General features: G+C 35.1%; 1 protein-coding gene across 2 annotated transcripts; it reads left to right on the forward strand.

Annotated features, from left to right (window-relative positions):
• The first annotated feature begins 696 nt into the window (after positions 1–696).
• Positions 697–5136, forward strand: LOC113698246 (ADP-ribosylation factor 1). 2 transcript variants are annotated; one of them, XM_027217996.2, is made up of 7 exons: positions 697–956; positions 1545–1730; positions 2308–2378; positions 3123–3242; positions 4031–4149; positions 4590–4671; positions 4840–5136. In XM_027217996.2, the coding sequence occupies exons 2-7, from the start codon at positions 1583–1585 to the stop codon at positions 4843–4845; spliced, it is 546 nt and encodes a 181-aa protein (XP_027073797.1). In that variant the 5' UTR covers positions 697–956; positions 1545–1582; the 3' UTR covers positions 4846–5136. The 2 variants fall into 2 exon arrangements, with proteins under 2 accessions (XP_027073797.1, XP_071913006.1); XM_072056905.1 differs by having other exon boundaries at positions 841–956; positions 1479–1730.
• The last annotated feature ends 8062 nt before the right edge of the window (positions 5137–13198 follow it).

A 13198-nucleotide genomic window follows, 5' to 3' on the forward strand; every position in this document is an offset into this window, starting at 1 on the left:
ACAAAGCATGCATTTTGTATACTTTGCCAACTTAATCTCTTTTTGAACTGATCATATTTACTTCTTGGTTTATTTTATTTATTTTTGATGGTTTTTATATGACTCATGAAACAAATCAATTTGTTTACTTCTGTTTGGATTCAAGCGATGCATTTCTGTTCAAATATGGGCACTGCGAACAAGAAGAGCGAACAAATATTAGTAGGAGCAAACTAAGAAGGCCCATTTGAAGATATATTATCTGTTGATCATATTTTACTACTATTTTTCATGTACTTCAAGCAAATTAGATATAATTATTGTTGAAAAATTCTTGTTTGTGTATATTTTTTAAAGAAGTGTTATTGATTCATGTATAATTTTAACGCTGTGGATGTTAAATAAATTTTATGATTTGATAGTTATAGTAATTATATTAATGAAATTAAGGAGTAATAAGTTTGGATTAAGTCTGAATTAGACTTAAAAGCCCTACTGTTTCGGAAGTCAAGTGAGAACTTTACATTCATTAACGGATGCGTTGACAACTCAAAATCCAAAAGTGTTACTACTAGTTAGATAATCTAGATTTGTTAAAGTTAGGAATTAGGATCAAATCGCCCGATTAACAGGCCTACGTACAAGGTCCGTCGAGAAATGAGTCAAATGGGCCCAACAACTGGATCCAGTAAATTGCTAGATTGGATCAGTACAGGGAGGACGTCAGAGATCATTTTCGCAATCGGGGCAAAATAATGATGTAAACGGATCGACCAAGAGGATCCGACACGTTTACAGGGAGAGTGCGCAGAAACCGTGACCGGCTTGAAGCTTTAAATGTGTTACTAGGACTGACTTAAATAGCTGAGAAGGGGCAGACAGATCGACCTCCTTCGAAACTAGCGGCCCTCTATCTCTCTCTGCTTCAAGGAAATCTTTTTCCCACTCGATTCCTTCTGCCAGACTTTATCCAAGAGGTAAGTTCCAGTATTCCGCTCTCCTCTCTCCTTTCTATCCCTATCTGCGTCTTTTGCATTTCAAAGTTCAATAAAATTCCCCAATGGTTGCCTCGTATCCCAGATCTCTCTGGATCTCCCTCATTTAGGTAACATTTTCATCAAATACATTGAACGCAAATTTACAAATACTATTGCTACTGACCTGAATTTTTGTTGTGCAAGTGCAATTATCTTGTTTTAACTATGACAGTTTATATTTTTAGTTCCGGAACAGTGTGTTGGATCGATCTGTGTTTTATACATCGTAATTCCTGGTTCTTACGTTTTGGATTGATGAGTCGGATGTGATTAATGTTTGCTTCCGATTAGATCTCTTACGTTTCGTATCATGATTTGAATTTTCGTGGTTGATTTAGATTTGTTCGATGTTTTAGATCAATTAAGCTCATATGTCATTCTCAGGTTACCACTTTTGTTATATGAATCCGATTTTCCATCAGATCGAATGTTGACTTAGCTTAACATGATTTTTTTTTCCAGCTGAACTGCACAACCGCTTGGATTTTTTCTTGCGTTTTTATGGCTGAATTTTGGTAAATTTGCTAGGTTTCCACATTCGGCAGTGTTGAGTGATCCGAGCAGAGATGGGGCTTACCTTCACTAAGCTGTTCAGCAGGCTGTTTGCCAAGAAAGAGATGAGGATTCTGATGGTAGGTCTTGATGCTGCTGGTAAGACTACAATACTGTACAAGCTCAAGCTTGGAGAAATTGTCACTACTATTCCTACCATTGGTAAGTTCCTTTTGGAAATATCTGGTTTAAATTGTCTTGCATGGCCAGTCTTGTTGCTTTTGATTCCTGTACCATAATTATGTCAGTGGCTTCTCAATCATCTGAGCGAGGTTGACTGCGCAATGTCACGACCTCATTGTCAGTCTTTAATGTGCTGAATTGAGTTGTTCATTTGGCTGTAATTTAGCAAGAGTTTTTAAGTGTTGGAATCTTTTCCCTAGTTAAACCATTCATTTATTATTTCTGTTCTTCTTGGAGATAGATGGTAGCATTTTGCCTCAATAATTGCAAACTCTCAAAAGTTCGCCTGAACAAACAATTTGGATAACTGTTGGAGAGGTGATTAATTGAAATACAATGAAACATGAGTGTTGTGAGCAAGTTTGTATATGGCCCTTTTGGCGATGGGGTTGCCTTTTTGTTTTAGATACCTGCAGAAGCTTAAAGTGTTATTTTACTGATACAAGACTTGATGGTGCATTTGATGTTCAAGCGCTCTGCCTGTTGGCATGACATCAGTTCAGTTGTTCAGATTCAGTTATAATTCTCTAAGCTGTAAGTATTGGTTCTTCTTCAGGCTTTAATGTTGAAACTGTGGAGTATAAGAATATTAGCTTCACCGTGTGGGATGTTGGTGGCCAGGACAAGGTATGATGCATCTGTCATTTTTTTTTTTTGTTTTTTAACCTTCTAACATGGTTATCAATGGGGTCTACACAATTTTCCATTTGTTTCATCATTTTTATGCACTTGAATATACTCCCATTTATTTCATCAGTTCTTTGTACTTGAACCTTGGCCTCTCCTTTTTGTCCTTTCCTCTTTCCCTTCTGCCCTCCCCCTCTCCTGTCAAGGGACACTGTCAATGCAGAAAAGACTGCTTGTCAGAAAGAATGAAAATAATGTATATGGAGATATGTTGATGACAGCATAGTATTAAGTTACCTGCAGTATCTTTGAATTTGAAGTCGTTTGATAAGTTGTTCCTATTCGTTTGACATGTTTATTTACTCAGCAAGTTAAATCTCATGTTTAAGTGTGTGATAGGATTATTTCCCCTGCACTCCGGAATAGGGGATTTTTTTCCCTGATAAATTTTCCATCTCAAATTGTTCCTGCTGTTTGCTTTGTAAGCTATGATTTTTTGCACATATTTTTGTGGTATTAGGCTTTTTTTTTCCTGATTTCCATGATATGCTCTTTTTTTTAATTATTATCTTGCATGGTCACTTCTTTATTATGACAGTGATAATTGTTTACCATTCCTTGTATTTTCCTTTGGCATAATGCTTCAATATTCCCATGGTTCATTCTCCTTGTCTATTTCTCATTTCTGCATGCTTTTATTTTTTCATATGATTGCGAGGCTGATACACACCATCTCTAATACAGATCCGTCCATTATGGAGGCACTACTTCCAAAACACACAGGGTCTTATATTTGTGGTGGATAGCAATGACAGGGACCGAGTTGTTGAAGCTAGGGATGAGCTGCATAGGATGTTAAATGAGGTTTGTCAACACTTTCTGTTGGATTTGGAAATATGATCACAGCATCTGAGTGGATATGTTTTAAAAACTCTGTTGGGAGTTTCCATCTTTGTTCCAGCAAATGTTTTGTCTTGTTTGTTATTTTTATGTTTTGCGTTTAAGGAATTAATCTTTTTCCTTTTCCAGCGATCTCCAATTGGGGTTGCTTCAAAAGAGGTTTAGATTAGAAAAAGTAGCTGAGAGATGTGGAAATCTGGCCAGGTTGAGATGAAACATTCATCAAGCAGGACGCACTGTTGGTTTTCCCGAAAGCTATGGGAGAATTTTTCTTTTATATTGCGCTACCTGATTTAATCTTATATGATTTCACATATGCTGATTCATGAACCAACTTAGTATTTCATCATTTGTTCCCTTTTGTCTTGCAATTTTTTCTGAACTTGTTTACTGCCGGAGTTCTGTCTGGGCAACCTTTTTTTTTTTGGACTTTCCAGATCTTTTACCTGTACATCTGAGGCTTAGATCAATGGTTGATACCCCACCCCTTTTCCCTCAAATGCATGTGCAAGTCCATCTCATGTGGCTCAAAATTTGACCTAACTAACCCGATTTAGTTAATAAATGACTTCTGCTTTCAATTCATTGATCTGGATATGGTATTAGGAGTCCGTAGGGTTCCCACGGTACTGCTGTTACTAATGAGACTTACCCATATTTATATCGACTAATTACTTTTGCGAATAAGATCAATGAAGTGATATGACTTGGCAGGACAAGAAGGTTTGACTGACTTTTGTGTCTGGTTTCAGGATGAACTGCGAGATGCTGTGTTGCTAGTGTTTGCTAACAAGCAGGATCTGCCCAATGCAATGAATGCTGCAGAAATTACTGACAAGCTTGGCCTCCATTCTCTCCGTCAGCGCCATTGGTAAAACTTCTCGTGCAGTTTTGTTCTGTTATCCCACCCGATGCATGTTTTTAGAGCTCATTGCTACAGTTTTTTATTTAAATGATATATAACGGGCGCTCCCAGTCTTACTTGTGTTGCTAACGGCCAACCTTTCCCTGTTTCACTGTGTGTGTCTTTTTTATTTATCTTTTGATTGTCAATTTGAGCTTATTTGTAAAATTTGGAGAAAGGTCTGAGGCTGGAGAGTATATTTGGACATGCATACATATAATTTGTTTGGTAATACACCTTCAGATTTTTGAACAAAAGGAACTTTTCAGTGTTTATGCATGTTGCAGAAACTGCATGGGTCGTTATTTCTCTTCTGATCCATGTATGCTCAGCGCCTATGCATGTTACAGAAACTGCATGGGTCCAGTCCTTGTGTCCCTTCTGATTATGTATAACACTTGTTGCAGGTACATCCAGAGCACTTGTGCTACCTCTGGGGAGGGCCTTTATGAAGGGCTGGATTGGCTTTCCAGCAACATTGCTAGCAAGGCAAGTGTTGTCTGACTTAATTTTTTACTCCCTTTCGGTTTGTTTACTTTGCATGACTAGCTTTTGGCTTGACTTTATTTTGTACGGGCATTCTAAATTGGCATTTAAAATTTTCTTTTCTGGCTATTTTGTGGTTTTGGTGCTCAACTTGTGGATACCGTTGTGCAGGCATAAGGCAAGAAATCAATTTGTTCGCTTGCTGCTTGGATAATTGTGGGATTCAAGGACTGATACTATCTTGCTTTATGTGAGACTGAAACATGGTAGTGACCATACTGTTTTGCCCATTTTTCATTCTGTATCGTAACTATGATGTAGCAGAAGTTGCTTTTAAAGCTCTTCTTTGGCTTGATTTTTAGCTGCTTGCTTTAAATGTAGATGCTTTGTTATCTCGTTTGAAACTTATAACTACTGTCATTCAACTTGCAAAGTGGTACGTGCCTCATCCAACTTGGAATTGACGAATGCCTGTAGTAAAGTTTTCTTTACATTACATTGGCCAGTAGCCTGCACTGTTGTCAACATTGCACGGCATCGTTCCATTACGATTTTCCGCAAAGGGGGGTGCGGCTAAGCGGCCGCTTTGTATGGAATTGGTCTTTGATCTTTCGCTCAGGGCCGCGATGAATGCGTTCCGTACTAGTTATCCAGCTCAGCAGCTTTTTGCAAGTACATTTTTGCAAAAAGCTGCTACTAGGTGACCTTTAAAATTTTCAATAATTGAAATTTCTTGAACATTTTATCGATAAATGATTAACACCACAAAAATATTCAAGCACGTGCAAGAAGTGGATTTTTTATTCCTTTTATTACAATTCATTTATAGAAGTAAATTTTCAATGATGATTTTGTGGCTAATTGGCACATGTTAAGAGGTTGTTTAAGCAGCAAAAGTAAGGTTGTGTTTGGATTGTATTTTTTGTTATTTTTTATGGAAAAATTATTGTAGCGATTTGATATATGTGATGGAAAAAGTTGATAGGAAAATGTGATCACGGAAAACGATAATATTTTTCAACGAAAACAAGCAATCCAAGCATGACCTAAGAAAGGGAGGAGCGTTTTAATTTTTACTCATCATTAGCTGTCTACCTAATTTACTTCAAGAAAATGAGATGTCATATCTCGGTTAGGCTTCAATCTCCCTTTCTATCCTACTCATTGCTTCATTACTCTGCCGAAAACGACAATCCTGTCTGCGTGTGTAATATAGGGAAAGGAGGATGACGCGGCTAATTGCAGATAGTTGCTACCCCATGTCACGCTCTTTTTTTTTTTTTTTTTTTTTTTTTAATAAGTGGGAGGTCCTGAACACTAATATCTTATTTAGAGTCCCTCTCAGTTTACCAACCATTTCATACTTAGTACCATGTTTTGATGAGTTTTTCTTTGGTTTTACCTATTTGGAAGGTGAGGTTTTTGAAAGTTTGTCTAAAACTTTACTGTAGTTTACTGTTGAAGCTTTTTTAAAAAAATTTTAAATGTGTAAATTTTTGAATATTTTGAAATGTATAATTTAAAAACTTAAAATTTTTTTTTGAGATTACTATATTTACAATTTTTAAAAAACTTATAGCAGACAATCTTGACGGATTCCAAACAGGGATCTTTGGCAGAGGATTCGTTTGGGCGATAGATCGTTCTCAACGTTTCTTCCCACGATGGAGTACTTCAGAATCATGGAACTATTTTATCTTACGGTCATTTGTAACTTCCATGACATATTGTTCCTTGCAATATGTTGTTGTTGTTGATCGTGAAAAGGAAAAAAAGCGCCTTAACAAATTATTGTTTTTTTTTTATTGTCGCTGATTACGTCTTCCAAAGAAGAGTTTCCGTCAAAGTCTTGATAATGAAGGGTTATAACTAGTTAGGAAGAATTACGGCAATGACTTTCTATATCACTTCCTATTCCACTTTCGGCCCAGCTTTCTATTACATTGCTATGTGTTTTTGAGAAGCATCTCATTTTTTGATTCTGTATTAAGAGCTACTCGCAAAAATTAGTTAAGATTCTAAAAGAAAAGGAATCCTGAAAAATATGTCCCCGCCTTCTTCTTTTTTTTTTTTTTTTTTTTTTCCTGTTTTTTGTCTTGGGGGAGTTTCATGAGTACCGGAAAACAATACAATGTCCACCGAATGAAGGTACACGAAAGGGGTTCTGTCCATTGTAAGAAACTAAGTCCTTATCTGATAATTCAATTTAACACTTAAACTTAAATTTAATGGGTTTAAATTTTAATATGTTCAGTTGTTGTGTTTGATAACAAAAAATTGAATATCTGAATCAATTGCATTGAATCTCCTAAACAAAACTTGGTCTAAAAAATAAATGATAGGTTATTTACTTATCACTTAATGTAATATAGACTCAATTTTATTACTTAGTAATTCAATAATTTAATGGATTTCAGACTTTAGATTTCAAATTTCAAACTCCAGTCTTTATTATCAGTTTTAAGAATGAAACAAATACAACCAAACCAAGTTCAAATAAAGCTTTAATCTAAGAAAATAGAATTATGTTTCATTCTTAAAACTAATAATAAAGACCTCGCAGTCTGAGGTCTCTCAAGTCTTGATCTACGTATTTAGCCACAAATGAGACGTGTGGTGCAGTTTAAGTTATCAGCAAGGCTCTTTATTTGTTTTTGTTTGTTCTTCTTTTTTGGTGGGGGGGGGGGGGGGGGTGGGGGTTTAAAAGATTATCCGTAGCCTTGCAGAAGCATGGCCAAATTGCCACCAATTATGGTGGTCATTAGCACAGATCACATTACAAAAGCCTTTTACTTTGAGCCACAGTCCCTGTCCAAAGTTCAACCCTTTTCCCCAAAAAATGGAAGCCAATTATGATAACTGGCTTTCCACTTTTGGAAGTGAATTATTAAACAGCGGTAGTAGTCTAATTGTTTCTTTAAGATCGAGCAGTCTTATGCAGCAACACTTCATGTGGCATCCAACGAACGCTTAACTCTAATCCAATTCCAACTTAAACTACTTACTTCTCTTTGGATTCTTATTCGCACCATATCTTCTGACTTGAAAAGGCAAGCCCCAAAAAAAAAAAATTTTTTTTTTAATTTTATGAGTGGACTGAGAAAATGCAAAATGTTTATGATTAGAACTTGGGCAATTCGTTTATGTTATTGAAAAATAGTTTCACAACAACAGTAAATTTAATTATATGCTTCAGAGAATATATATATATATAATAAGTCGACGGAAAATCCTTGAAAATAATAGAAGAATAAGACAAGAAGAAAATCAACGAGACATGAAGTTATGGACAGCCACATGAGAATGCTTTCCGGGACGGATAATACTTCCATGCAACTTTCTGTGAGAAGTGTCGAACTCAGAACGGTTGTGAAATTATTGTGAGTGGTGGATGCAAAAAAAAAATCTTGGGGGCCGGCCAGTGTTAGGAATTGGTCCGTCTGATAACACTACTACTACTACTACAGTTCTTCTTCTTCTTCTTCTTCAAAAAAAAAAAAATAAATAAATAAATGAGGCATCTTTCAGTAAATAAAAAGCACGGCTCATAGTGCATAATTAAGTGTTTGTTTTTGTCCCTTCGATCTGTCTTCCTCCCAACAATTTGTGGATATCAAGACTCTTCACCTAATTCTTACTCCCTATTCAGACAGATAAAAATTAGTGTTATTATTTATCTTTCGTCATAAAAACCAAAAAAAAAAAATAATAATAATAAGATTAGTCCACTCATGCTATGCTGATTTTGCACTAATAAGGCAAAACAACCACATTAAGATCGATCTAAATTAGTGATGACGGTGACACGGGGGTTCCCTTTTCTGGTACGTGATGAGTTGCACCTTGACGTTACACTATTCATTCCCCATTTCCCCTTTTTTATTTTGGGCTTTTTTTTATAAAAAAAAAAAAGAAAAATAAGCTAGTATTTGTCCTTTAGCCAGATGCTCAAATTGGAACACGACAGACTTAGAAGAGTAAATCACTTTCTTTGTCATAGCCACTCGCATTTGGGTCCATCATTAATCACTAATGACATTGATTGTTGTTTGGTCCATTCATTCATTCATTTTATTTTTATTTCAAGATTTGATGTATAGCAAGCAAACAAACTAGTGGTAGCAGAGAAGAGAGTGGAATACGAAAATTTCTATGCTTACTTTTGAATTTTTGTTTTTCCGTTTGCACTTACCAATGAATTTTGGTAGTGAGAAAAATAATATATGAAAAGGGCCCTGATAAAATAAGGACTTTTTTTTTTTTTTTCGCTAACGGAGTGGGTGTCCGGATCAATCTTTACAGGGCCCGACTAATCCCACTCCGGTCCCGAAGGAGAGGCCCTATTCCTCCGAACACGATAATTACGGGACTCGAACCCTTACGGGCACTAGACACCAGCTCCTAAAGAAACTTGTTGAGATCAATCAAGCTGCCCATGAGGGCAGACAATTTGATAGGAAGCAAGGGTTGAACCCCTGACCTCCTACCCCATCATCAGGAGAGGTGGTGGTAGTGGTTGATAAAATAAAGACTTGGGTGGGTTGCAGTGGTCGGGCAGATTGTTACAAAATTCTCTTGGGCCAAAAGTATGTGATGACCAAAAACTACAAAAGAACCCATTCGCGGTCCAAATAATTAACCAACCGAATAACTTTTAAATTTGTTTGCTACAGTCAAAAATAAAAGAATAAATCTTATATACACTGATGATGTTACGACGACGAGAGTGTAAAGATGAAAGAACAGAATTCGTAGTTAGGGAGGGGTACGATGAACTTCACCGACTATTTTACTTTGGAGTTGCGTATCCGATTCAGTCATGGAAATTAAAGTAAAGATTTTGAACAGAAGAAGAAAAACACACAAAATCATGCAGGCAGCCGCTGCTGCTGTTTTTTTTGCAGCCAACCGCAACGGCAATGATCATCAAAGCACGCGGTTTTTCGAGCTGAGAACAATGAACTTGAAGACCTGTCATCTACCAATCCAATGCATCTAAAAGTCAACAATTAAAATACGCAGGAAAAACTCGGTTTGAACCATTTTCTCAAGTCAATGACTTGTTGTCTCCGTAAAAGCCCGCTCGAGCGACTGAGGTTGGTGCGTTGGATTGAGTGAAATCCAGATAGAAGATCCATCGATGAGGTTTTGCAAGCACCAAGTTTCACTTATCAATTCAATAATAATTATTGTTATTGTCATTTCTTTTTCTCACCGGCCAAACTATTATAAAGTTTGTGCTTGTAGATGGTGAAAATTCGGGAAAGGGTTTGCCTTGAATATGGACAAAAGAGTGTACAATTTGCTGCAAGAATATTTATCACTAAAACACCAACAAAAAGCAAAGAAGCCAAGCCTTCTAGTGAAAGGTGGTTCCTTCCGTGTTGGAAAGTTTTCTCTTTCCGTCCTCACTTAAAGCTATTGTTTGCCCGCTTTAGTTAGGGTTTTCGAGTTTAAACTGTCCTTTTTCGTTTTAGTTGATTTGTTAATCTAATGCAGTTATCAGCTGGAGTAATAAATAAAACCGGTCTACTTTGCTATGATTCCAACCAAGTGGTCCGTACCACAATAAAATTGCACCTAAAAGAAAAGTTAATTTGATAAGAAGATGGAGTACTACTGATGGATGGAGAAGAAGCATGTTTTATTGGGTAAAAACTCTGCTATTTTTTCAGTGTAAAGTTTCAAGATCACAGGAAAAAGGTTGTTTGACTGATCGTATCTTGTTGGATATGTTATACTGCTACTATACCAATTACGAACAATGTTTGAGTTTATTGAAACATTGATTCAATGCATGTTTGAGGTAATCTCTTGGTCTGTTGCGTGTTTGATGTGTTCTCTTCATTACTTGCAGATCTGAAAAAAAAAAAATATGCAGTGAAATTATGTTGTTTATCCCCAGAAAGAAAAAGGATTTTGTTTTGTTATTTTGAATGTACAATTATTACATGTCTCTTGTGCTGTCTACATGTCGTATCGAATCTAGTAGATATCTTTTGCTAGAATTTTTTTTTATGCACATCGTCGAATTCATAAATTTATCCGTTAATGGGCTCAGTTTTACCTTTTGCTTTTAAGTGTTTGTTTTACTTTTTGTTTGAATTGTATTTTTCTGGACTTTTTGTAGAGAAATTACTGTAACGATTATATATATATATACGAGGTAAAAAAATGATTAAAAAATATGTTCACGAAAAACGTAACAATTTTTCTTTGAAAAGAGACAATCCAAACAATCTCTTCGATTTAAGAAAAAATAGAGCGTTTGATTTACACCCCCCCCCCCCCCCCCGGCCCCCAAAAAAAAAAAGCATTCTTAGAGCCATTTATTTTTATCTCGATCATTTAGGTGCAGATAATTTTAAAATGTTCAGTTTAATATGAATTCAACGACAAGAAAAAACAATCTTATTGCCCTATGGAGTAGCTTTTTTTTCCCCCTAAGGTACTTATGAACTTTCGTGGATTTGACGGTTCATAAAACACGACACATAGCTTTCCTCCGTCTGATTGGTGCCGAAGTAATTTCACGACCATCCTTATTCAGACAGATAATGGTCGAAAGTCGAAACTCTACAAGAAATTCAAACTTTTCGTGACTTGCTAATAACAAAAACTTTGATGATAGTAACAAAAGGTATGATTTTTAAGTCACAAATAATAAAAATGACATTAATTTATGAGTCACAATTAATTTTGTGATTTACAAATTAGGAAAATCTTGTGACTTGAAAGATTAATTATGACAATATAAACAGTGACCCTTATTTACAAGTCACAAGATCAATTGTGACTCATAAATTAATGTCATTTACATTATTTGTGACTTAAAACCATGCATTTTATGACTTAAAATCAACTTATTACCATATTCACCTGTTTCATGTCATAAAAAATATACTGTAGCAATTTTCTAGAGTTTTGTAAAAAATATACTGTAGCGATTTGATATATGCGAAATAAAAAAGTAACTGAAAAATATATTTGCGAAAAACATAGAGATTTTTTGGAAGAAAATTCCTTTCCAGAGAAGTTTAAAGTTTTTTAAGATTTACACTCATTTGACAAGCTACGAAAAGTATGTACCGGACCCCAAAATGTAGAACCACGTGATGATATTTATGTACTCCGTTTTGATGTACGAGTTATGAAGCAAAGGACGCTATATCCTCAAGGCAAACCATTTATTGGCTTCTTATTTGTGTGTTCGTTTTATAATACTTAAAAAAAAAAAAAGAATTCTCAGTAATCAATCAACGATCTAGATAAGGTTTTAGCCAAGCACATCTCTACTTTTCTTCTAATTTTTTCTCGTTCTTTATTTCACACAAAAAAAAATGATATTTGTTTCGGCGTTTGAGGTGATGCGCTACAACTATTAATTCGAAATTTCGCAAACAGTTAAAAAAAAAAAATCCTAATACATAGCCCTACTGCATCATTTGTTCTTTTGCCTCTTTAAGATAATCTTAATGGTTGACATTTGATAGTAAACCGTACCATATATGTTCATTAGTGTCCTACTTGTGAATAGTTTTCAAAGTTATTATGCAGATCTTGTGTTTGGATAGGAGATTATTTAAAATAATTTTTTTAAATAAAAAATACTATAGTATTTTTTTATGTGATGCATGTGAGATAAAAAAGTGGTAAAAAGGTATGTTTATGATACAAGTAAATAAAATTATACAAATAATAAACTATCCAAACAAACCAACTAGCACTATATTTAAAACTTTTGCAAGGCATGAGTAGAGTAGATATGGATGATAAATATCTTTAGTGAGCTACATTTACGACTTGCAACTAGGGTGTCAATCGGGTCAAAAATGGATTGGCAGGTCAGGTTAAGATCGAGGTATAACAAGGAACCTGTTGACTCGAATACAATCCGCCAACCCGCAATGGGTCAGGATATTTGACCTGAATCTGAAATTTTCGGATTGATAGGTTGATGAGTCACTCGAGTGATTTGATATAACCTGAAACATAATTTCAATTTACTTATTTACCACTATAGTTTCCAACAAACCAATTTTGCACAAGGCTAATTACATAATCAAGTAATAAAAATCTCCATAAACAATCCCAAACTAGAACTGAAATAAATTAAAACACTGTAATAGTGTTTTATTCTAAGCCAAATCTAAAATAAATTAAGATACTATAAAAGTAGAAAATAATATAATACATTATTTGTCCAAATATAATAATTCCAACTTCACACAAGTTAAACAAATTCATTTAGGATTAAGTGATTAATGCTTTTGGAGAAAAAAAAAAGAATAACGTAGTTTAGTGAGATAAAATATTTTTATATTTATTAAATTATTTTTAATTCAAAAATAAGCTATTGGGTCAACCCTTGGATGATCTAAATTCGACCTTTTTTTTTGTGTTCATCGGGTTCGACTTGCTTCTGATTTGAACCCACAAAATCTTCACCCAAACCCATTAATTTCGTATTATATTAGTATCGTATTTTTAGATCGCGTCCAAAATTATCACCCTTACTTGCAACTAGACA

The sequence above is a fragment of the Coffea arabica genome, chromosome 7c, assembly GCF_036785885.1.
Source record: "Coffea arabica cultivar ET-39 chromosome 7c, Coffea Arabica ET-39 HiFi, whole genome shotgun sequence".
NCBI lineage: Eukaryota > Viridiplantae > Streptophyta > Magnoliopsida > Gentianales > Rubiaceae > Coffea > Coffea arabica.